Source organism: Hordeum vulgare, chromosome 5H, assembly GCF_904849725.1.
Source record: "Hordeum vulgare subsp. vulgare chromosome 5H, MorexV3_pseudomolecules_assembly, whole genome shotgun sequence".
NCBI classification, from domain to species: Eukaryota; Viridiplantae; Streptophyta; class Magnoliopsida; order Poales; family Poaceae; genus Hordeum; species Hordeum vulgare.
The window spans coordinates 8,322,629-8,349,849 of NC_058522.1; the positions used below are offsets into that span (position 1 = coordinate 8,322,629).

The 27,221-nt window shown below is 39.4% G+C and overlaps 1 protein-coding gene and 1 long non-coding RNA gene across 2 annotated transcripts; both read left to right on the plus strand.

The window, feature by feature from the left end:
* On the plus strand, positions 1 to 27,158 carry LOC123399932. Its single transcript, XR_006610455.1, has 2 exons — positions 1 to 34; positions 26,829 to 27,158. It is a non-coding gene; the product is annotated as an uncharacterized LOC123399932 (long non-coding RNA).
* On the plus strand, positions 25,140 to 27,158 carry LOC123399931 (basic leucine zipper 23-like). The gene is made up of 3 exons (XM_045094321.1): positions 25,140 to 25,296; positions 25,482 to 26,268; positions 26,723 to 27,158. The coding sequence occupies exon 2, from the start codon at positions 25,484 to 25,486 to the stop codon at positions 26,264 to 26,266; it is 783 nt and encodes a 260-aa protein (XP_044950256.1). The 5' UTR covers positions 25,140 to 25,296; positions 25,482 to 25,483; the 3' UTR covers positions 26,267 to 26,268; positions 26,723 to 27,158.
* Positions 27,159 to 27,221: the final 63 nt, after the last annotated feature.

Consider the following 27,221-nt stretch of genomic DNA (forward strand, 5'->3'; position numbering starts at 1 on the left):
ATATATGTGTGTGTGTGTGTGTGTGTGTGTGTGTGTGTGTGTGTGTGTGTGTGTGTGTGTGTGTGTGTGTGTGTGTGTGTGTCAGTAACTTATCAATTACACTTATAAGTGAATGGACACAACAGAGTAAAGACCCTCACCTGAAGTATGTGGTCACAGAAACCTTAGAAGGTTTTCCTCCGTCTCCTTGGGTTTATCAGTTAGCGTCGCTATATGTATTTTATCTGGGTCAATAAACCCAATATTTAGGATTTTCTTACTTTTACAATCCAGAATCTTCATTCTGCATAATAGAGTACAAGTTATATATAGACAATGAATTGAAATAACTAAACAAGTTATATGTAGACAGCAAATTGAAAAACTTACAGACAATAGCAACTCATAAGCGATTTGTCGAGGGCGTCGCCATTGTACATCTGGAAGAGTTCATCAAAGTCGATATGGATTTCTTCGGGGCGGCCGTAGTACTGCCGTGGGACACTCAGCACGATCATCGTTCTCCCATTCTTTGATTCACTTAAGTACCATTGATGCAAGTAACGCATATTTGTTGGGAGATCATCTTTGCTGACCAAAGGCTCTCCCATGACAAACTGTGGCTTAGGGGCTACCACAGCCTTGGGTATCCTGTCGTCTTGGGAAGCCAGCAAATCTTCAACCGAGACACCACATTCAGCCGCCCACTCCTTTGCTATTTCAAAAGCTTGCCCTGCACCGGAGGGGGAACATTCTCGGTTAACACCTTGAGGGGTGGGATCTACTGTTTGGCCTGTTGTCCAAGCTGAGGAACGTCTGATTTTTTCTTGCTTGTAGTTGAACTTGATTTGCTCCCACTTGCACTTGCACGTGATCTGCTCTTTTTCACTTCCTTCTGCAATGTGCGTGTATAGTCATCAGGCTTATGGTGTAAGTCATACTGTGATGGAAGGGTCATGAAGTCTTTTTCCCATGCTATTTGCTTCTCGGTGTATTCCGGGCGGGGCTCGGGTTTCTTCTTTTTAATCTGCGCATCATGATGTTCCTTTGCTATCCTGGCGTTTTTCTCGGGGGTACGATCATAAGGTCTGATAGGAAGATTAGCATGAGGTACCTTTGGGAGGGGCGACCGTTTGCGCTTTGGGGGGCTCCGTCGCTTAGGAATCGTCGACGGAGCGTTCTTGGTGGCACGCTTCCGCTTAGTATCCTGTGCGGGCGGCGACGAAGATGGACGACCCAAGTCCGGCGGCGGTGATCGAGATGGACTCGTGTTGTGCTGGCCGACGTCATGTGGAGGGCTTGGAGGTAATGGAGGTATAGTTGACCTGCGACGACTCGGAGGCGGTGTTGTCCTTGGGGCCGAGCCTGGAAGCTTGATGTAGTTCTTGTCCCATAGGATGACTCCACCCAGTACTTCTCCAAGTGTCCTCTCATCTTCAGGTCCAGCTACGTCGAGCTCCATATCATGAAACCCCGCCATGATTTCATCCACCCCGACTTTAGCAAAGCCAGCTCGAATCTCACGGCCATGCCAGCGTGCATCAGGGCCAGAAGGTAAAGCTTGTCCGACGGCCACCTTCATGGATATGTTCTTGAATTTCTGATGGAGTTCACATGATGTTGACTCCTTGATTCCATCCACGGGGTAGCCGGGACCGCCCTCTATCATTCTTCGTCCATCGTCGGGCGGGGCCTCAGATTCAGCCACGCTGCTTTTCCGCTTAGATGGGGCGCCGGTAATATCAAGTGCAGGATCTTCCTGGCGCGCTACTCCTCTAAGCTCATCAATCTGCTTCTGTTGCTCGTTAATCCTGGCAAGCAACTGGTTGAACTTGTCATTCTCCTCATCCTGCTGCCGCTTCTTTGCTCTCTCTCGGCTTCTGTAAGTGTCTTGGTCTCTGGCAAACCCAAGCCACCACGGGTAAGAAGGACCGAAGCCTCGCGTTCGTCCTCCATGTTCGTGATTGCCGAGGACCAGTGTGAGCAAATCTTTCTCTCTATCTGCAGTGAACTTTCTTTTTCCCTCCTTAATTTCTTTCACTATCCTTTTCCAATTCTCCTTGGGTATCATAAGACCGTCACTTCAGATGAGGTCCCCTGTTTTTTCGTCGTACGACCCACCATGCGCAAGGAACCAATTTCTTGCTCTCAATTCCCACTCATCATGGAGTGGTTCAGGTACGATGCCTTTATCTAGCAGATCTTGCTCTTTCTTATCCCACTTTGGGATGGCAGTCTCATAGCCCCCTGGCCCCAGCTTGTGGTGATATTTCTTCTTGTCGGCATTTATCTTGTTCTTTTCTGATAATGCCTGGGCATCTTCTGACTCCTTGTACTCTTGAAATGCCTTCCAGTGATTCGCCTGCTTCGCTAGATACCCCTCGAATACTGGCACGTTCTTTGTCTTCAGATAGTTTTCCCATAGCTTTTTCTTCCAGCTACGGAACAGTTCGGCCATCTTCTTTAGAGTCCACTGCTTGACTTTGGCCCTCAGTTTGTCTGCGGCGTCTTCATTCTCACATTCTGGCAGGTTGAAATGTGACATGAGATCATTCCAAAGATTATCTTTGTACCTTTCGGCGACATAGTCAGTATCGGCTGCCCCTTTGCGCTTGTTCCACTCCCGAACGCTGATCGGGACGTGATCCCTAACGAGAACTCCGCATTGCTTCTTGAATGTGTCAGCAGCATTCTTAGGAAGCTTGAGTTCGCCCGTAGGCAATATCACCTCAAAGGTGTAATGCGTCCGTGCATCCAACTTTCTAGTCGGGCCTCGTTTCGTAGTTTTGCTCGATGTGGAGGCCTAAGAGGGAGAAACATTCATCAAATGAATGTATATGTATACAATATAGAGCTATCTCCAATATTTTTCACATATTACAAGTGATTGTCGAACTTCATATGTATACCTCGCCGGACTTTATTATTTCTTCACCGGCTTCTCCACCGGCTTCTCCATCAGTGGAGCTATCACCTTCTCCGTCATTGGACCTATCTCCTGCCCCATCGGCTTCATCTTCGTGTCGCTGGACCTCCATTCCAACGTCGGGGTTTAGATATGATGACGGAGATTCAGCTGGTTCAATGTCGGGGCCGTCTTTGATTATATCTTCGAGAAGTTCTTCCTCTTCGAGGTTCCTGATATGTGGATCCATAGTTTTGCAAAAAACGGATTCTCTTAACCTTTGTACCAAAAAAGAATTATTCTATCAGGAACTCCGTTCCAAAACAACTTTAGTCCCGGGTCGTGGCTCCACCCGGGACTCCTAGATTTCTGCATAGTATTCAAAGTAGGAGTACTTTTCCAATTTGAGCATTCAATAAGCAAAACCAAATCGTAAAATAAAGTAGTATTCAAATTAGCATGCATTCAATTATAAGCAAATACATCATCTCTTTTGTCCGTACATCGTCGAATATTATCACTAATACTCCTCGAATACTATCATACATATAGCATCACTGATATATCTAGAACCGTAGCGCCCGACGGGTATCGGCGCGGGCGGTGGACACCCAAAGAGAAGGAACCATCACAGGATCATAGCTCTAGTGAGATCCCCGAAGAACCTGCCAGGTATGCTCGAACCTGCCCTCCAACGCAACCATGTAGCGACGGACGTGCTCATCCTTCTCGCTGACACGGTGACGTACCACCTCCGTGGTGTCCGGAAGCCTCGGCACCCTCACTCGCCCACGCGACCGCCACCAATCAAGGATCGGGTCAACGACGGGCTGGCTCCTCACCAACCTACGCCCCCCGGAAGGTAGCACCTCCCAAGACCAGCCGGGCGGAGCCCAGTCCCGGATAGGGCCCCTCTGATCAAGCAGGTGTCCTCCGCCGAGTCGACGACGAGGATGCGGGATAGGCATCGTAAAATGAACTAAAAAAATAAACTAGTTCTATTAATTTTCTTGCTAAAAATAAACTATTAACACTTAAGCATATACAATAGCAAAATAAAACTATTAACACTTAAGCATATACAATAGCAAAATTAAGGAATAATCTAAGAAACACTATTAACACTTAAGCATATACACTATACAATAGCAAAATTAAATGACAAAAAAATATTTCTTCTTCTTGTAACCCTAAACTAATTTTTCCTCTTCTTCTACTTCTTCTTCTACTTCTACTTCTCCTCTTCTTGTAGTACTTCTCCTCTTCTCTTCTTCTACTTCTCCTCTCCTCCTCTTCTAATTTTTTCTCTTCTTCTATTTCTCCTCTTCTTCTATTTTTCCTCGTATTCTCCTCTCCTCCTCTTCTTATTCTCCTTTTTCTTCTTTTATTCTCCTCCTCTTCTTATTTTCATTTTTCCTAATCTTATTTTCTTATTTTTGTTCATATTTCTTCTTCTTGTAACCCTAACCTAATTCTAAATATTACTAACCCTAATAATCTAGCACAAACCTAATAACAATAGGAATTAAATGACAAAAAAATATTTTTCTTTTTCTTCTTTTCTTCTCCTTTTTCTTCTTTTCTTCTCCTTTTTCTTCCTTTCTTCTCCTTTTTCTTCCTTTCTTCTCCTTTTTCTTCCTTTCTTCTCCTTTTTCTTCTTTTCTTCTCCTTTTTCTTCTTTTCTTCTCATTTTTCTTCTTTTCTTCTCCTTTTTCTTCTTTTCTTCTCCTTCCCTTTTTCTTCTTTTCTTCTCCTCCTCTTCTTATTCTCTTCTTCTACTTCTCCTCTTCTTCTATTTTTCCTCTTCTTCTCCTCTCCTCCTCTTCTTATTCTCCTTTTTCTTCTTTTCTTCTCCTCCTCTTCTTATTTTCCTTTTTCCTAATTCTAAATATTACTAACCCTAATAATCTAGCACAAACCTAAATATTCTAAATATTTTTCTTTTCTTCTCCTTTTTCTTCTTTTCTTCTCCTTTTTCTTCTTTTCTTCTACTGGCCGGAGTGTTGGGGAGGAGGGGGCGGGGGGCTTACCGGCCGGAGGTGTCGACGGCGCGTGGCGAGGAGGACGGCGGAGCGTGGCGAGGAGGGCGGCACGCGGCGAGGAGGACGGCGGCGGCAAGGAGGACGACGGCGACGGCGAGGAGGACGGCATGCGGCGGCGAGCAGGACGGTGGGCAGCCTGACGGCGTCGTTGAGTTCGTCGCTGTGCCGCGCCGGGCAGGAGAACGAGAGGAAGAAGAAGAGAAATGGGCGATTTGGGTTGGAATTTTCTAACTCCCGCTTATATAGGTGGATCTTTAGTCCAGGTGCATGGCTCGATCCGGGACTAAAGACCCCCCCTTTAGTCCCGGGTGGAGCCACGACCCGGGACTAAAGGCCCTTTTTCGGCAGACCAGAAGGCGGGAAAGCAGGGGCCTTTAGTCCCGGCGCGGCGCTCCAACCGGGACTAAAGGGGGTCTTTAGTCCGAGGGCGTGGCTCCACCCGGGACTAAAGCCCCTCCTGAGCTGCACGATAAGTTTAGTCCCACCTCGCCCAGCGAGGGGGACTAACACTTGTTTATAAGCCCCGTCGCAGCTTCTCCATCGAGCTCCTCTCTAAAGCAGGCTTACGGGCCTAAACTCACTGAAAATTAAAACTATATTCGAAATTATGGAGAAAATTCAACCTGAATTCAAAGTGAACTCACTTTGAATTTAGATTGAATTTTCTATATAAATTCTCATATAGTTTCAATTTTTTTTCTATTTTCATAATTAATAATTTTGACTATCCAAACTATTATCTATTTTGTTATTTTCAATTAAAAACTATGTTTATTAAAAATTCTTTTTGCATATTTGAGAATTTGGCAAAACTATGATAATGAAAAGTGTTTGAAATTGAATAAATAATGCAAAACTATTTTCTATTTTCATAATTAATAATTTTGACTATCCAAACTATTATCTATTTTGTTATTTTCAATTAAAAACTATGTTTATTAAAAATTCTTTTTGCATATTTGAGAATTTGGCAAAACTATGATAATGAAAAGTGTTTGAAATTGAATAAATAATGCAAAACTATTTTCTATTTTCATAATGAATAATTTTGACTATCCAAACTATTATCTATTTTGTTATTTTCAATTAAAAACTATGTTTATTAAAAAAAATTGCATATTTGAGAATTTGACAAAACTATGATAATGAAAAGTGTTTGAAATTGAATAAATAATGCAAAACTATTTTCTATTTTCAAAAGTAATTATTTTGACTATCCAAACTATTATGTATTTTGTTATTTTAAATTAAAAACTATGTTTATTAAAAATTCTTTTTGGATATTTGAGAATTTGACAAAACTATGATAATGAAAAGTGTTTGAAATTGAATAAATAATGCAAAACTATTTTCTATTTTCATATTTAAAAATTTTGACTATCCAAACTATTATTTGTTTTGTTATTTTCAATTAAAAACTATGTTTATTAAAAATTATTTTTGCATATTTGAGAATTTGACAAAACTATGATAATGAAAAGTGTTTGAAATTGAATAAATAATGCAAAACTATTTTCTATTTTCAAAAGTAATTATTTTGACTATCCAAACTATTATATATTTTGTTATTTTCAATTAAAAACTATGTTTATTAAAAATTCTTTTTGCATATTTGAGAATTTGGCAAAACTATGATAATGAAAAGTGTTTGAAATTGAATAAATAATGTAAAACTATTTTATATTTTCATAATTAATAATTTTGACTATCCAAACTATTATCTATTTTGTTATTTTCAATTAAAAACTATGTTTATTAAAACTTCTTTTTGCATATTTGAGAATTTGACAAAACTATGATAATGAAAAGTGTTTGAAATTGAATAAATAATGCAAAACTATTTTCTATTTTCAAAAGTAATTGTTTTGACTATCCAAACTATTATCTATTTTGTTATTTTCAATTAAAAACTATGTTTATTAAAAATTCTTTTTGCATATTTGAGAATTTGGCATGCTATCATCATTTCACCCACATAGCATGTGTTAAAAAGTTGAGAGGGCTACGACAAAAACTGGATGCACTTCGTCTACAAAACGGACAATCTCTCTCGAAGTATCAGTGTTTCACAAGGAGAAGAAGGAGAAACGACCCCCACAGCAACAGTCGACATTCTTCTTCTCTCATGTATGGTGGACACTCCCTCACCTGATTTTTTGACCGTCGATGATGGTCGCTATTCCTTCTTTCCCTAATGCATAACAAATATCTAGCACAAGGAGAAGAAGGAAAAGCGACCCCCACAACAAAAGTGGTTCCGCGGCACGCCACGTGGTTCCGCTGCACGCCACGTGGTTCCGCTGCACACCACGTGGGACTAATGGTCTTTCATTTTTAAATGACTGTTTTAATCAAAAACAGATCTGTTACAAAAGGGATTTCATTTTTTGAACTTATTTGAACTGAAGACTTTTTGTATATATATATGTGGTCGAAATGCATGATACCATGAAGTTAGAAAGGGCTAAACCATTCAAAAGTAGCAAATGAAGTTAGAAAGGGCTAAACCATTCGAATTTGGAAACTATAATGGCACAAACAGAAACTAGACATATACAAATTGGTCCAAGCAGTACATGATACTAGTCCAAACAGTACATAATAATAGCTACCATAGATATATATACAAGTGTTCGACATTGAGAACACTACTCGTCTGAATCGTCTGAATCAGAATGTCCACCTTCCTCGAGGTGACGTTGGCCATAGTTGATGACTCGAATCTTGCGGTACAACTCGTATGAAACGTATGCATCTTTTGCTGCATACTCAATGTTGATACGATCAAGTGGGGCCTTCTCCCAAAGTTTGTGCTGAGACTTTGGGAAACTAGTCTTCATATCACCATATTCCTCGTCGATCAAGGCAACTGCCATATGAGCCATCGAAGTCCTGACATGTTGAAGCCTGAATACCGTTTGGAGATCAATGAGGCAACCAGTTGGTATCTCAATACCGAAGTTGTACCTCATCTTCAGCTTGTCGTTCCTTATGTCAACGGTAGCAAAAGTGATGCCGTTGCGAAGGAAGTCCATGAGTTCTGGACAATGCTTGTCACTACTGCAACAGAAACAAATTAAAATGGAACAAATGTTACATACTGCTGCAATAAGGAAACATGTTTCACTACAACTAAAGAGAAAATTATCTTTAGGATTCAAATAGAACATATGCAATGGAACCTAGAGAGATCACTATAGCTATCCAATGGATGCTAGAGAGATCACTAGCTATATGCAATTTTCATGACTATGACATATCATATTGCTATCCAATGGAACCTAGAGAGATCACTAGCTATATGCAATTTTCATAGCCTTGGATCAAAGAACACCGCATAAAATTGTATCACTACAACTATGATTTCAATGGAACATATTGAACCAATCAGATTTTTCAGATTGTGGAATACTATTCCAATCAGATTGTGTTCCCTTCAACTAATCAAAATTGTTTCACTACAACTATTTGAAGCGAACCAACTATGATTCCAATGGAACATATTAAACACTAGTTCATTCTAATACGATTTTTTAGATTATGGAACACTATTCCAATCAGATTGTGTTCCCCTTCAACTAATCAAAATTGTTTCACTACAACTATTTGAAGGGAACCAACTATGATTCCAATGGAACATATTAAACACTAGTTGATTCTAATACGATTTTTCAGATTATGGAACACTATTCCAATTAGATTGTGTTCCCCTTCAACTAATCAAAATTGCTTCACTACAACTATTTGAAGGGAACCAACTATGATTGAAACAAATAAACTTACAATGTCATTATCTTGGATCAAAGAAAGCCTCAAAACTTACCTCGCCCATTGGAAGATCAAGACATGGTGTGCGAAGCATAGTTAGATGACGGCAACACCGCGTTGATCGGCCGTGTACTCTAGATCAAGCCCCAAGAACTTCTCATGATCCATTGCGGCGTCAAGCCATCGTTCCTTCAACTGTTCAAGAAAAAACGGCATCTCCCTGCTCTCGTTTGTGTACACGACATCGATCATGGTCGTGCCATGTGCGAGCACCTCTTCAAAGCGAGTTGGCATGGTGGAAGAAGAAAAGGGAAGAAGAGAGGAGAAGAACAGAGAGCGGGAGCGAGAGAGAAGAAGAAACAGAGAAATGGCGACTCTGCTTCGGTTCGTACTTTTCATCGCCCGAAACGACGCGGGATGCAAACCGTTTGGGCCTTTAGTCCCGGGTTGAGCCACCTACCGGGACTAAAGAGGTATACCAACAGTTGCCACCACTATGGCAGGCCACGTGTTAGGCCTTTAGTCCCGGGTTGAGACACCAACCGGGACTAAAGGGGGATACGGACGGTTGCCACCACCACTGCCCACCGCGTAGCCCTTTAGTCCCGGTTTGAGACACGAACCGGGACTAAAGGCTCCTTACGGGCCGGGACTAAAACCTCGAGGGAGGCATTCAGAATTGGGACGACGTGGCCGGGCCTTTAGTCCCGGCCCAGAGGCAGGCCGGGACTAAAGGGTCCCGGCCAAAGGCCCGTTTTCCACTAGTGCACGTGTGGTGTTGTGCAGTGGCGGAAACAAGCCTAGGGCAAATAGGGCTATAGCCCTAGGTGTAGTGACAATAGTCTTTGTAATATCTTCTTACAAAGTATAAAAAACCTTTAAAGTACACCACTCAAGCCAATTTACCCCTATTCGTAACCTCATGCTAATTCCGCCCCTGATGTTGCGTTCTAGTCGGACATAGATCAGCATCAATACTAGTAGTGGGATTAGAACTTCAAACCGAGTAGGCAATCCTAGCTGCTATATATACTCACATATAGCCCCGTGTAATCACCAGATCAAAGGCAATACAAAGTTTACTGAAGACGAGCCTGCGGCAATACATCATCCAGTTTCCCCGGTCGCTTCGCCGGAAGACCATCAAATCGATTGGTCGACGCCAGCTAAGCTAGTGTGTACTCATGAATGCATATATATGTTAGTGTTAGGTCTAATTTTTCAGTAAAAAATTGTCAAGCACCGCCACTATACTCACGTACGCGTACGGTGAACGTGGAGGCATTGTTCATCAATTAAGCTGCTAGCTTGCTTTTCTCGACGTGCGCATTGCTGCAAAGGGTAATTGATCTAGCCATCAGAAGCAACGAGATATATTTTGATTTCTGGTTGTATATGCAATCTATATGGAAAAAAGGGCGGCGGCAGGGGCTAGGGACAAGAGGGGAGTGTGGCGGGGGGAGGGGTGCGACATGCCCTACTGGGTGATAGGCTCCCCTTACACCTCGCTTCTCTGCATCCACACATGTTGTTATCCCGCTTGCATGCTCTGTTTGTTTCCATTGATTTTGTCGGCGAGATGAGTTGATTAATCAGGCCTTGTTTTAAAGTGCACAATTATTCAAATCCACCTCTAGTAAACCATTTTCTATATGATTTCCAATGATTGATGAGACGAGACGATGACATCGGGGTCGGAGACGAGAGGAGCCAGCGACGGCGGCGTCGGGGTTCGGGGGAGCGGAGACGGCGGCGATCCGGCAGCCTGGCGGCGTCGTGTGGGTTCGGCGTTGGAGTGGAGAGGAACAATGGTGAGAGAGGGCCACGGACGTTATATATCCCAACCCTTTAGTCCCGGTTTGTGGCTCCAACCGGGACCAAAGGGTTGGGATCCTGCCCTTTCGACTGAAAAATTGCCCCTTTAGTCTCAGTTCATGGCTCCAACAGGGACTAAAGGCTTGGTCTCCCGCCATTTGCTCTGGCAAAATTTCACCTTTAGTCCCGGTTGGTGGCTCCAACCGGGACAAAAAGACATCTTTAGTCCCGGCTGGTGGCACCAACCGGGACTAAAGGGTTGGTGCTGAGGCGGGGTGGAAGTTTAGTCCCATCTCGCCGAGCGAAGGCCACTTGCAACGGTTTATAAGCCCCGGTGCGGCTATCGTCCCGAGCTTCTCTCTAACACAAGGAGTAAATGCCTAAATTTCATATCTACCCTGTTGGGCCTACATTCTACGCGGGCCTGCATCCTGGCCATGTATAAATGAGTTTCTAGTTGTATGCACGCAGTTGTTGCATTAGTAGGTGGCATTTAAAAAAATATATTAAAGTTTTTAACAAAAAATACTTTATGAAAATTCCTTTTCCTATTATTTTTAACATATTTTAACTACAGACTTTTTTTGCGTTCAGTATGCACCATTCAAAGCCACGTAATCAATTTTCAACCATGTTCTAACTTCATTTTCTATTTTTCATGCATTTAATGATTTTTTTGAACTAAGTGACCCTGAAATTAAAAAGCACTACAAATAAACTCTGGAAAGATTGAAACTTGGCATGGTATCATATCTTCACCCACATAGCATGTGCTAAAAAGTTGAGTGGGTTACGGCAAAAATTGGATGCACTTCGTGTACAAACTGGACAATCTCTTTCAAAGTATCGGAGTTTCGGACGAAAACTCATCTATTACAAAGGGGTTTCATTTTTTAACTTATTTTAACTCCAGACTATTTGCGAGCTCAATATGCAGTATTCAAAGCCACATCATCAATTTTCAACCCTTTTCTGACTTCATTTTCTATTTTTCATGTATTTAATCATTTTCTGTGCTAAATGACCCTGAAATTGAAAAACACTACAAATAAACTCTGAAAAGGTTTAAGCTTGGCATCGTATCATAATTTCATCCACATAGCTTGTTCTAAAAAGTTGAAAGGGTTACGGCAAAATTTGGATGCACTTCGTGTACAAACTGGACAATCTCTTTCGCAGTATCACGGTTTCGGACGAAAATTCATCTGTTATAAAGAAATTTCAATTTTTTGAACTTATTTTAACTCCAGACTATTTGTGAGGTCAATATGAACCATTCAAAACCACGTAATCAATTTTCAACTTTTTCCTGACTTCATTTTCTATTTTCATGCATTTAATGAATTTTTTTGAGCTAAATGACCTGAAATTGAAATTAGTACAAATCAACTCTGAAAAGGTTGAAACTTGGCATGGTATCATAATTTAACCCACATAGCTTGTGCTAAAAATTCAAGAGGGTTACGGCAAACACTGGATACACTTCGTGTACAAACAAGACAATCTCTTTCGAAATATCACGGTTTCGGACGAACACTCATATATTACAAAGAGATTTCATTTTTCGAACATAGTTTAACTCGAGACTATTTGTGAGGTCAATATGCACCATTCAAAACCACATCATCAATTTTCAACCATTTTTCTGACTTCATTTTATATTTTTTTCATGCATTTAATCATTTTTTAAGCTAAATGATCCTGGAATTGAAAAGCATTTCAAATTAACTCTGAAAAGGTTGAAACTTGACATGGTATAATAATTTCATTCACATAGCTTGTTCAAAAAAGTTGAGAGGGTCACGGCAAAAACTGGATGCACTTCGTGTACAAACTGGACAATCTCTTTCGAAGTATTAAGGATCCACACGAAGACTCATCTGTTATAAAGGGATTTCATTTTTTAGAACTTTAACTCCAGACTTTTTGTGCGTTTAGTATACACCATTCAAAGCCACGTAATAAATTTTCAACACTTTTCTGACTTCATTTTCTATTTTTCATGCATTTAAATATTTTTTAGCTAAATGACCCTGAAATTAAAAAGAACTACAAATGAACTCATAAAGGGTTGAAACTTGGCTTGGTATCATAATTTCCCCCACAAAGCTTGTGCTAAAAAGTTGAGAAGGTTACGGCAAAAACTGGATGCACTTCGTGTACAAATTGGATAATCTCTTTTGAAGTATCAGGGTTTTGGACGAAAACTCATCTGTTACAAAAAGTATTTCATTTTTTGAACATAGTTTAACTTCAGACTATTTGTGGGGTAAATATGCATCATCCAAAGCCGCATCATCAATTTTCAACCATTTCGTGACTTCATTTTCTATTGTTCATGCATTTAATAATTTTGTTGAGCTAAATGACATTAGAATTGAAAAGCACTACAAATGAACTCTGAAAAGTGACCAAATTAATAAAACTTCTTCATCAAATGTTATTACTGAAAAAATAAATACATAAAGTCCATACATATAGTCCTCATAGAACATAAATTAAAAATAATATACAACTATGTAAAATATTTAAATGCAACAACAAATGCGACCAAAATCATAACTAAGGTAACAATTGTTCCAACAACATAATGATACCAAGCCTCGTTACATTTATTACAACTGAATTTGTTTGCATTATGAAGACTATATCAATGCGTAATGTGTATAGCACCATTCTTTCTGAGTTGGAGGGAGTGATTCCCCATAGAAAAATAGAATTTGAGGGAGTGATTGCTCTGATACTACTTATTTTCTTTTATGAAAAACCTAATGTGGACAGATACACATGGCTTCTTAGTTCTTCTGGCAATTTTGATTTTCCTTATACAATGCTTTAAAAGTAGACATGCATATTCATTGTGCCTAATGTGGTTCATACAAAGTACCATTGACGTTAAAGGTTTCGTCTTGTTAGTATCGAGGAATAGTGTGCTAACTACAGGTAATCTTAGAAGAAGCGGTGTGTTGAGAATGATAGGTTGTCTTTTTTGTGGGGCGGGGGGGAGGGGGCTTTCTCTTTACATGCACGCAACGTAACATGGGCAAAGGTTGACACTGACCTGCCTTTTGCCGGCGAGACCGTGCCCCTCATAGGGAACTACTTTGCAGCCTGCTCCACAAGTAAATGATGGTAAAACTAAAACAAAGTAACCGACCGCAATAATATGTTGAAGAAAAAAGACAATTCAATTAGTGAAGAACGTCATGGCAAAGCGTGTGTTATCCTCTAGTATGATACGCCATTTGCTTTATTTTTTTACTTGACAAAATATACCGTTAGTGAAGTTGATGTCATGCCACTCTTAGGATTGCACGGTATAATTTACTAGGAACACAACTTGGTTCATTTTTTCTCTTTGAGGAAGGAGCATTAGCTGTTGGGGTTTGTTTTCCATGAACTTCGTACGATAAAATTGTGTGTTTGATAGCTACGACATCTTGATGCAAAGGTCAAAATAAGATAACCGAAATTACACCTTTTGGAAAAGATAAGGAAACTAAAGGCATGTTTATTTAAAGCTAGTTGCTTACCTACCTGACCAAACCTATAACAAAGTAACTTGCAGCTATTGTTATTGTTCTTCCAGAGGACTAGTGAGTTCACATCATTGCCTACCGCCCAATTCTCTTATAAAGATAAAGGCTTGCCTAAGCAAAGATGAGTACCTGCGGATAGGGTATTCAGGAACTGTGATGTAAAATTATCGCGGCAGTCTCCATTAGCGCGATAAAATCCAATTTATATGCTATAGTAGCCTCTGAGAGAAATCGAATTTTAGCCAAGTCTTTAAGATGAGAGGGATCTTTTGGGATAGCAGAGGTCGCCGAAAATTCTTGTGTCCAATGTGTTTTCTTCTTCTTCGACCTTCATGTGTCGAGTGTGTGTAAGAGAGAGGTTCATCCGACGTTTGTGTCGCCGAACCGGGTTTGTCCCAACACTAATTAACATGAGAAGGAGGGATGTACTTGCTCTTTGGATTTGAATAAAGAAAAACCACGTACGGGAGGGGCATCTATCGAATGGGAGTGGATAGCTAGAGCAGGAGGAATGACTGCCTCGTTAGTCTTTGGCTTAGCTACGAGTTGCAAGTGCAGTATATATAGTATATCACTGGAAATCTGGTTGACACCTTCAGTGTCCAAGTGAAGCTCCAAGTCTTCTGCTGGTTGTTCCTTCTGTGGTAAAGTTAGGTTGATCTTTTGAACAAGCCCTTCAATAGAAGCAGCAACTGATCTGATTCTCTTGACCTTTCTCTTCATGAAGAACCTCCCTCCCTGGAGGGATGTCTTGTTGCAGCGGGTCGGTAGGTTGATCAATGTCCGGTCCTCGGCATGATCTCATGGCAAGGAATTCGGTGAACATTCTGGCACTTCCTTCAATTTGTCGTTAAGTTCATGATTGTATAATTCTGCGAGCCCATCCGATAATTCATGCCATAGTCACGTCGAGGCATTAGAGTAGGACGGAGATGTACGACGGATCTGGAAGGAACAATGTGCATGTCGTAATTCTAGTTATCCATTGGTAATTCATGATGCTTTCTAGGCCTATATTTATCTAATTAGATCTCTAATATATATGAGTCACAACAAATAATTCATAGAATAGTACAAGATATATACTTCCAAGACATCCTTTGCTTGGGGGGAAGCCTTGCTCTTTTATAAGAGACATGGGTGTCCCTCTCCCCCAATCAATAAATAGCTTGGACCTCAGGTAGGTCCAAGGTCACACGAGCTTTAAGCAAGTGATGCATTCACTTACCTTTTATTTTTGCAAACATATAATTTCATTAACCTTCTGACCTCTATAACGTGATGATGCACCTGCAACACATAATTTTGTAATACAAAGTTTACGAAAACATAGGATTAAAGCATAATTCAAGGATGATCTGATTAGATGGGTGTCTCACTTACCCCCTTAATTGTGATAGGTCTGTTTGTAGTGTAGGATTTTGAATCTTTTTTCTTGGGGCCTTCTCCCTTGTAATTATCTTTGCACTTTTTGTTGTTTGAATAAACTGAAAGGTTGCGTTTTTTTACCCTTGCAGTTACAAGTTAAAAAATGTGCAAAGCGTCAACTACGTCTTTATTACCTTGTTTCCTCGGGTAGGTCCAAGGTCACGCGAGCTTTAAGCAAGTGATGCATTCACTTACCTTTTATTTTTAACATATTTTAACTACAGACTTTTTTGCGTTCAGTATGCACCATTCAAAGCCACGTAATCAATTTTCAACCATGTTCTGGCTTCATTTTCTATTTTTCATTCATTTAATTATTTTTTTGAACTAAGTTACACTGAAATTAAAAGGCACTACAAATAAACTCTCGAAAGATTGAAACTTGGCATGGTATCATATCTTCACCCACATAGCATGTGCTAAAAAGTTGAGAGGGTTACGGCAAAAACTGGATGCACTTCGTGTATAAACTAGACAATCTCTTTCGAAATATCAGGTTTCGGACGAAAACTCATTTGTTACAAAGTTATTTCATGTTTTAGAACTTATTTTAACTCCAGACTTTTTGTGCGTTCAGTATGCACCATTCAAAGCCACATAAGCAATTTTCAACCCTTTTCTGACTTCATTTTTTATTTTTCATGCATTTAATTGTTTTTAGCTAAATGACCCTAAAATTAAAAATCACTACAAATAAACTCTAAAAACATTGAAAATCGAAATGGTGTCATATTTTCACCCATATAGCTTGTGCTACAAAGTTGAGAGGGTTACGGCAAAAACTAGATGCACTTCATGTACAAACTCGACAATTTCTTTCGAAATATCACGGTTTCGGACGAAATCTCATCTATTATAAAGGGATCTCAATTTTTTACATAATTTAAGTCCAGACTATTTATGAGGTTAATATGCACCATTCAAAGCCACGTAATCAATTTTCAACCCTTTCCTAACTTCATTTTCTATTTTCATTCATTTAATGATATTTTTTTAACTAAATGACTGTGAAATTGAAAAGCACTACAAATGAATTCTGAAAAGGTTGAAACTTGGCATGGTATCATAATTTCACCCACATAGAATGTGATAAAAAGTTGAGAGTGTTACAGCAAAAACTAGATGCACTTCGTGTACAAACTGGACAATCTCTTCGAAGTATCGGAGTTTCGGACGAAAACTCATCTATTACAAAGAGATTTCATTTTTTAAACTTATTTTAACTCCAGACTATTTGCGAGGTCAATATACAGTATTCAAAGCCACATCATCAATTTTCAACCCTTTTCTCACTTCATTTTCTATTTTTCATGCATTTAATCATTTTCTGTGCTAAATGACCCTGAAATTGAAAAACACTATAAATAAACTCTGAAAATGTTTAAACTTGGCATCGTATCATAATTTCATCCACATAGCTTGTTCTAAAAAGTTGAAAGGGTTACGGCAAAATTTGGATGCACTTTGTGTACAAATTGGACAATCTCTTTCGGAGTATCACGGTTTCGGACGAAAATTCATCTGTTATAAAGAAATTTCGTTTTCTTGAACTTATTTTAACTCCAGACTATTTGTGAGGTCAATATGAACCATTCAAAGCCACGTAATTAATTTTCAACTTTTTCCTGACTTCATTTTCTATTTTCATGCATTTAATGATTGTTGTGAGCTAAATGACCTGAAATTGAAATTAGTACAAATCATCTCTGAAAAGGTTGAAACTTGGCATGGTATCATAATTTAACACACATAGCTTGTGCCAAAAATTCAAGAGGGGTTACGGCAAAAATTGGATACACTTCGTGTACAAACTAGACAATCTCTTTCGAAGTATCATGGTTTCGGACGAACACTCATCTATTACAAAGGGATTTCATTTTTTGAACATATTTTAACTCGAGACTATTTGTGAGGTCAATACGCACCATTCAAAGCCACATCATCAATTTCCAACCATTTTCTGACTTCATTTTCTATTTTTTCATGCATTTAATCATTTTTTTAAGCTAAATGATCCTGGAATTGAAAAGCATTTCAAATGAACTATGGAAAGGTTGAAACTTGACATGGTATAATAATTTCATTCACATAGCTTGTGCTAAAAGTTGAGAGGGTCACGGCAAAAACTGGATGCACTTCGTGTACAAACTCGACAATCTCTTTCGAAGTATTAAGGTTCCAAACGAAGACTCGTCTGTTATAAAGGGATTTCATTTTTTAGAACTTTAACTCCAGACTTTTTGTGCGTTTAGTATACACCATTCAAAGCCACGTAATAAATTTTCAACCCTTTTCTGACTTCATTTTCTATTTTTCATGCATTTAAAGAATTTTTTTAGCTAAATGGCCCTGAAATTAAAAAGACTACAAATGAACTCAGAAAGGGTTGAAACTTGGCTTAGTATCATAATTTCACCCACAAAGCTTGTGCTAAAAATTTGGGAAGGTTACGGCACAAACTGGATGCACTTCGTATACAAACTGGATAATCTCTTTCGAATTATCAGGGTTTTGGACGAAAACTCATCTATTACAAAAGTATTTAATTTTTTAAACATAGTTTAACTTCAGACTATTTGTGGGGTAAATATGCACCATCCAAAGCCGCATCGTCAATTTTCAACCCTTTTGTGACTTCATTTTCTATTGTTCATGCATTTAATAATTTTGTTGAGCTAAATGACATTAGAATTGAAAAGCACTACAAATGAACTCTGAAAAGCGACCAAATTAATAAAATTTCTTCATCAAATCTTATTACTGAAAAAATAAATACATAAAGTCGATACATATAGTCCTCATAGAACAACATACAGCTCTCTAGAGTATCTTAAAACATAAATTAAAAATAATATACAACTATGTAAAATATTTAAATGCAACAACAAATGCGACCAAAATCATAACTAAGGTAACAATTGATCCAACAACATAATAATACCAAGCCTCGTTACATTTATTACAACTGAATTTGTTTGCATTATGAAGACTATATCAATGTGTAATGTGTATAGCACCGTTCTTTGTGAGTTGGAGGGAGTGATTCCCCATAGAAAAATAGAATTTGAGGGAGTGATTTCTCTGATACTACTTATTTTCTTTTATGAATAACCTAATGTGGACAGATACACATGGCTTCTTAGTTCTTCTGGCAATTTTGATGTTCCTTATACATTGCTTTAAAAGTAGACGTGCATATTCATTGTGCCTAATGTGGTTCATACAAAGTACCATTGACGTTAAAGGTTTCGTCTTGTTAGTATCGAGGAATAGTGTGCTAACTACATGTAATCTTAGAAGAAGCGGTGTGTTGAGAATGATAGGTTGTCTTTTTTGTGAAGCGGCGAAGGGGGGATTTCTCTTTCCATGCACGTAACGTAACATGGGCAAAGGTTGACACCGACCTGCCTTTTGCCTGCGAGACCGTGCCCCTCATAGGGAACTACTTTGCAGCCTGCTCCACAAGTAAATGATGGTAAAACTAAAACGAAGTAACCGACCGCAATAATATGTTGGAGAAAAAAGACAATTCAATTAGTGAAGAACGTCATGGCAAAGCGTGTGTTATCCTCTAGTATGATACGCCATTTGCTTTATTTTTTTACTTGACAAAATATACCGTTAGTGAAGTTGATGTCATGCCACTCTTAGGATTGCACGGTATAATTTACTAGGAACACAACTTGGTTCATATTTTTCTCTTTGAGGAAGGAGCATTAGCTGTTGGGGTTTGTTTTCCATGAACTTCGTACGATAAAATTGTGTGTTTGATAGCTACGACATCTTGATGCAAAGGTCAAAATAAGATAACCGAAATTACACCTTTTGGAAAAGATAAGGAAACTAAATGCATGTTTATTTAAAGCTAGTTGCTTACCTACCTGACCAAACCTATAACAAAGGAACTTGCAGCTATTGTTATTGTTCTTCTAGAGGACTAGTGAGTTCACATCACTGCCTACCGCCCAATTCTCTTATAAAGATAAAGGCTTGCCTAAGCAAAGATGAGTACCCTATTCGTCATTTCGTTCGGCTATAGAAGTATCCAATATCAGCTCATGTCTTCATACCTTGTTTGCCGTCTCTGCATAACAGGGGTTTGAATTTGATGAGTATAGGCTTAGAAGGTATCAGGAATCAAAAGTAGATTACTGGAATTACGAAATGCACCTCTTTTGCTTTTGTCTCATTTTTCATCTCACTCCTACTCTAACATTTCAGTTTCAGAGTGACCATGGTCTGCATTGTATTACTACATCGTGGGAATGCACATTGCACACTCATGATCATGACGGGAAGCTGGATGACCTAAAACATTTGCTTGGTTTTTTTGCATCGAGGTCATTTTATTTGTTAAGTTGCAAACAAAAAAGAGGAATGACTGCTAGTAGTCAACTTGTCAATGAAATGTTCTGCTGCAACCCATTCTTCTTCAAGGATCCATTACATCTGGTTAGGTGTTGAATACTATGTTATGATTCTGTCTTTGCTGTTACACCATCTGGGATTATCCAGGTATGCACGGTCAGGCTAAGGTCCCAGATTTTTGTGCCCCCTCCACACACACCGTAACTCCAGCCATGCTCATTTGTTTTCAGGTCCAAAGCTGATAGTATCAAACAGGACCCCAACATTAGATATTGTAAAAGTTGTCTCAGACAGGACCTTAGCACTACAAATTGAAAAAGTAAGCTGGAAAGTCAGTCTGATCATTTGTTACAACTACACTTATGATGCACCACTCTTGCAGGGTAATTAATTTTCTCAGCTACTTGTGTCACTTGTAATTTGTAGGCTCCTCATGATCAATTAACTGTTGCATCCATGCCCCTTTGGCATCTGTGTGTCTTATAGATATGCATACCGGTGACGAAATATTTTCAGCTCGTGTTTACACACTACCAGAATGACCTCTTGTGCCAACGGCCTATCCCCGAACAATGACACTATCCGGTGTCCCGTTTACTCTGTCATTCCGTTGGGAACAAGGACACTATCCGGTGTCCGGTTTTGGGCCTTTGTTTACTTCGACATTTCGTTTCAGCATTGCATCCTTTGAAATACTTATTTTGCTTGTTGTCCAAAATCGTCCTCAGGTAGGAAAAAATGGGCATTTGCTTCTGAAGGTAAGGATTGCAAAATACAAACAAGCTTGACTTGTCATAGACTTTCCAAAAGCTAAAAAAAATGTATAGGAAAGTAGACTGAAGGATAACCTTCTTTTTTTTGCAAAGACCAGGCAGCTCTAGACAAGCTTCTCGGTTCATTCTTTGTATGTTGTAGGTTTGCTGTACTCCCTTTTTCTTTGGGTTTGTTTTCCTTTGGAACCCTTTTTGTTTTTTTTTTTGTCGGTTATCTTGGGTTTTTCTTTTTTTCTTCATTTTACTTTCTGTTTTCTCTGTTTTCTCATTAGCTTTTTTGATTTTTCTTTCTTCTCTTTGTTACACTTTGGTTATCTTTGTTTTTTTCTTGGTTTTCTTTTGTTCTTTTTTCTCTTTTCCTTCTGTTTCTTTGTCGGTTTTATTGGTTTCCTCTTTTTTATCACACTAGCAAAATGGCCCGTGCGTTGCAATAGAAGAAAAAAATATATAATCTTCAACGATGATGACCACATTATGTTCACACATCATCGCTTGATTTTGAATTTTTTTGCACAATGCAAGAAAATATTTTAGAAAAAGTTGAAGCAATCTTTACATTTAAAAAAAATATCATGGTTGTCAAAAATCTTAGTAACTCAAAGAATTATTCTTAATTTCAAGAATTTATATTAGAAAACATACAATAATAATCCGATCCATCCAACAGTTAATTCTTCAAAAATCACACGGGTTTAAATATTTTCTTTTGAATATTTTTTATATTTCAAACAGGTTTGAATATTTTCTTTTGAATTGGCGACCAATTCTAGAAAAGATGAACATAATTTTTGATATTGGAGGATTTTACTTTAAATTCACAAACATTTTTGAAACACATGAAGTTTTTCTGAATAAACAAACATTTTTATAAGTCAGTAATATCTTTATTAAATTCACGGACATTGTTTTGGAATTTGCAAAAAAAAATATAAAACTCCGGCGCCTTTTTTGAATCCACAAACATTTTATGTTTTCATCAACATTTTAATTCCAAATTCCTATTTTTTAATATGCAACTGCTTTTGTAATTCTAAATTATTTAAATTAGAAGTAAACAAAAATGGAACGGAAAAATGTAAATAAACAAAATTTATCAAAACAGGCATTAGCTATTTTTAAAATTTTAGGACATTTTGTAAATGCATTAACATATTTTGAATTAGAAAGCATTTTGTTAAATGCTTTTAATAATTTTTAATACATGGAGTTCGATTTGAAATCATGGAATTTTCTTATTTTACAAACATTTTTTCAAACTTGCAAACATTTTATTGTATATGCGAGCAGTTTTTGAAGTCACAAACATTTTACTTTTTTTAATATGTTGATTTAAAATTTTAAGTTTATTAAAAGTTTAAAGGTTATTTGACGTTCGAAATTATTTAAAATAGAAAAATTAAATGGAACTGAAGAGAAATAAATAAACGGAACTAAAAAAATGGGCCTGTGCATGGGCCGGCCCATATGTTGTGCTGGATATTCTCGCAAGTTGCAGAGCGTAATATAGGAGGTTTTAACATGGGCCGGCCCAATTCGAGATTTTTTGCTTTGTGAAATGTTTTCTATTACTTAACGGTGGCATGGTGGGTAATTTATGCAAATTTCAGGAGCAATTTCCATGACGTACCACAGAAGCAATAGGTTATTTATTAATAGGTAAAGATGTAAAAACAAATCTCAGTACACAATGTACATTTTGAGAGGACAAGTGGTACTTTTTTCATATAAATGTTGAACATTTATCAAAATCAGTATATACATTTTATTTACCATACAAGCTTTGACCTCTTTTTTGAATACGCGGCAACATTTTTGACATACATGCTGCACGTATTTTGAAAGACAATAAACAATTTTTAAACTATGCAAAAGATACATTATATAGACCTTTTGTAAAATTACACAAACATTTGTTTGAAACACGTGATTATTTATTTAAAGTGTCACATGCATTTTTTAATATAAATAAGTATTTTATTACGAACAAGAACATTGTTTTACATTGTATATTACGTACTTAAAAATTTCATGATTGTTTAATGCCAAAATATTTCTATGAAATGTCACATATTATTTTTAATTATACAAAACATTTGTTGAAATTACGCGAACTTTTTGTTTACATTGTATAATCCTTCTTAAAAATTTGTAAAGATTTTTATGAAATGCGGGGACATTTTTTGATTGGCACGAACATGTATTTTGACAATTATCAACATTTTAATAAAAACTATGCTGAAAAATACGGATACTATGTTTAAAAAAATCCTATTCAAGGTATTTTAATTTCTTAAGTAAATTGAAGGTTTTAAAATATATGATTTTAAAATGTGAAAAAAAGAAAAGCAAAAAGATATTGAGTGACATTAGCATGAAGTGACACGTCTTACTGGGCCCGCGTACCACCGGCGCCCTATAGGCGAGGAAGCCGTGTGGATTATGTCGTATGGAAGATTCGTGGAGGCATTCCTTGCTCGAGTGTTCGATGTCTTGGAGCATATGTGCTCTTGTCAATGAGGTTTTAATGGAGCACTTAATTGCATCGACTGAACCCAGCACAAAATAGTGCCTCTTTGCAATGATTGAATCAATGCCACACGATGCTTTTGTTACACTGAAGTAACTCTCTGGGCTACATGGTGGACAAGGAGGAAAGCCATTCACGGGCATGTATTTCAAAGTCCTTTATGCATCAACCTGTTTGTGAAACGGTTCACTGTAGAACGTGGTAATGTCAATGCGAAGCCAGCTAACACAAAAGGTGCACATGTGATAACGCCACATAGGAGGACCGGATGGCAGCTCCGCAGACGGGCTTTGCAAAGATTCACGTGGATGCGGGATTGGCCCGAGAGGGGGGAAGGGGAGCAACACATATTGTTTGCCCGTCATTGGTAACTCAAGCATCAGTGTCATGGTTTGCAGGATTGGCTAATTTTTGGACATAATAGTTGTGGAACAAAATACCAATGACATGCACATATTGTTTGCCCGTCATTGGTAACTCAAGTACCAGTGACGGGCATTGTTTGTGCCTGCGACTGATACCATTTGTCTCATGGCTAATCTGGACAAATGTTACCGGTAGACACAACCTGGCGCCTGCCGCTGGTAAGCAAAAAGCCTAACAGGCACATAATAATTTATTATTTGGATTTAGTTTTTACTTTATTCGTCTTTTCTCCCTGAGACGAAAATGAGCCGTTGGAGTTTTTTTCCCATAAACTTTGTACTACAAAATTGTGTGTTGCCTAGAAGTGTGGTCATGATATAGAGATCAAAAGTTAGTATGAAATTATACCTTTCCAAAAATGAAAGGATAAGTGAATGCGTCATTTGCTCACGTGACCTCCGACCTACCCGAGGTCCAAGCTACTTATTGATCGTGAGGGTGGCATTCAAGTCCCTTATAAAAGAGAAAAGGTTTCCCAAGCCAAAGATGTCTTAGAATTATCTAGTACCATTCTGTTCAATAGTTGTTGTGACTCTGCATATTAGAGATTCGAATTGGATATGCATAGGCATGGAAGGCATTCGGAATTATCGATGGATAACTAGAACTAGAACTAGAGGATGCACCTTATCTCTCGCACAATCGTCGTAAGTCCCCCTTCTAATATGTCGGCCCAGCGTGACTGTGGTCTTCTTTTCAACGAATGAATTCATTTTCCATCACTCCCTTCAAACAAGAAAGAAAGAAAGAAAAAACTCCTTTTCCATCCACGCAAATTAACAAAATCTTGCAACTAAGACCCGACCATTTGTGTGCATACCGCCCTAAAGATTTTGTTTCCTTACAAACAAGGCCAAAATGAAGTGTGAGGAAGTTTAACGGATTTTTTGCTACGGGGTCATGCTGCAAAAACAACCACCGGTGTTATTAGTGTTAGTCGTGCACTTCCTTCAATTTAGAAGAAAATGATGTCTTGGATGGGTGTACCTCTGATGTTGTTTATTTTCAAGTAAAGCTTGAAAATCAAAAGAAAAGAAACATCTCTCAAAGAGCATCGATCGAAAAATTACGGTTCACACATACATATATTACAACAAGAAACAGCGGTCAAAATTGCATTTGTTTCTCCTTTTCCTAATACCTTACAATCATATATGCCCACATATATGCGCATACCCTCAAACGCATGCACGCACATCCTTCGATACACTGAACCGGGTGCGTCACATCTTAAGATTGACGAAACCACTACACACGTTCCGTAGTTGATGAAAAATGTCTTCTTTCACTAAACTAATATAATTGAAACTTAAACTCTAATGGATTGATTTCACCATAGAAAGTCTAACCATCCGAGCTGTGCTCAGTTCGCTGAAACTGCATTTGGAAGACGGTGTCAATGATACAAATCTTTTGTGAACCAGAAGAGACCAAATGCAGAGGCATAGAAGATTGAAAGGTTGCTAAAAAGTCTCTAACAACATTTATTATTTTTCCTAGTCTCCATCCTCAAAATCGACACGGCCCCCTTTTTTCCCCTCAAAATCTGTTTATTTGTTTTTGTTTTTTTTTTGCGGGGAATCTCGTCCTGCCAAAAATACATCTGACCCACCACCACCGTGCCGCCGCTCAGCCTCGCCGCCGGCGCCTCGCGTCGCCGCCCTCGCCATCCCCGGCAGTCCCCGTCCACCTGCCCCGTCCGTCCGCAACCCTGGTTCCTCCTGATGTACGCGTGAGCTTCTCGGCATCGATCCAGTTATTTACTAATCAACCTCCACGAATTCTCGGAGCGGCGCGCCAAGATCCAATTTTTGGCCGGCAGCGAATTCCCTTTCGGTTTTAATAAATCTCCATGGTGCGGATTCCCCTTTGTCTAGCACTGATAGGTACAGCATGGGTTCTTGGTTGCAGCAATGGATGACGGGGACCTCGACTTCTCCAACCCGGAGGCGTACCTGGACGCTGCCGGCGGCGGATGCTCCATGGACAGCTACTTCGACGGAATCCTCAACGACACGGAGCACCTCGCGTGCACCCACACCCACACCTGCAACCCGCCCGTCGACGACAGCTCGCACACCCACACCTGCGTCCACGTCCACACCAAGATCGTCTCGGCGTCCTCCGACGACTCCCCGGCCGGCAACGGCGCCTCCAAGAAGCGGCCGTCTGGCAACCGGGCGGCCGTGAGGAAGTACCGGGAGAAGAAGAAGGCCCACACCGCGCTGCTGGAGGAAGAGGTGGTCCGGCTGAAGGCTCTCAACAAGCAGCTGCTGAAGAAGCTCCAGAGCCACGCCGCGCTCGAGGCCGAGGCCGCCAGGCTCCGCTGCCTGCTCGTCGATGTCAGGGGGAGGATCGAAGGGGAGATCGGCGCTTTCCCTTACCAGCGGCCTGCCAAGAACGTCGATTTGGTTTCTTCTGGTGTTGATCAGGGGGGGTTTCTTGGCAGCGCCCAGGTTACTATTAACTCGTGTGATTTCAGATGCAACGATCAGATGTACTGCAATCCAGGGATGCAGATGAGAGCAATGGGCGATGATGGTGCTATGAGTGGCCAGATGTTTGGGCAAGGCGCCGGGGATGTTGCAAACATCCAATGCATTGGGAGTGCGAAATCTGGGCTCACGATGCCCCCAGGCTGTGGGGGTATGGGGACAATGCCTTCTGGCTGTTTACCCAGTTCCGAAAAGCAGTGAAGGTCAGTGTCTTCTTGTATTGCTTTTGTTGTTAGATAATTCTTTTCTAGCCAGACCAATCTAGGACAATGATTCGCTAGCTTGGTTCACTCTTGTTTGTGTTTATCAATCCAGCACTGGTTGTTAGTTCGCTTGCTGCTTTAGTTTTGTTGCAAACATTCCAGCTGCGGCCTGTGCTTGGTATTTTGCATCTTTTATTTATATGAAGAGCAAGTAGTGATTGCCGGTTTATCACTAGAAACTTTGTTCATTTATCAAGTGTTGCGTATTTTAGACTGGGCCTGCCTTTCACTAGCATTCGTTTTCTTTGTAGTTCAGGCTGTTTTAGTTGCCAACATTGCTTTAGTTCCAGTGTTAGTGTGCAAACCTGCTGTGCTGTTGCTGTTTCTTTGCTGTTGTATCTTCTTTGTTTCCAGTGAAGTAGTGACCCACATTTCTATTGCCCTTTTTTTTCAGGATATCCCGAGGTGCATATCTTCTCCTTGGCAGGCACTATCGGTTCCCGTGGAGGGAAGACGGTATAAATTGCTACCTTCTATCCGTCGTGCTGGTTCTCGAACAGTTGTGTGTGATTCTGTCGCCAATGATGCTTCTTTGACGGTGGCCTGAGGCGCTGAAACTTTGTTGGGTCTAGAGCTATCAGGACATTCTCCTTCAATTTTCCCTAGTTGCCACTTCCAGTTTCGCCATTAGAGTTTGACTGCCTTGCTCCCTGTTTCGAGGCACTCTCTCTTACAAAAAGAGTCGAAGCAGAATGGACAAATCCTAGGGAATCATGAATAATAACCACAAATATATGTTCAGTTTGGGTAGACCCCGACGTTGGATTTGATGTAAACCTTATGTAAAGCACATTTTCATGGATCATTTCAGAGTAGTTGGTGTGCCTGTATGTGCCTTTGATGTCATTGATTCAATTACTCGTTTAGATGTTCCGTTATTTGAACCTTGAGTA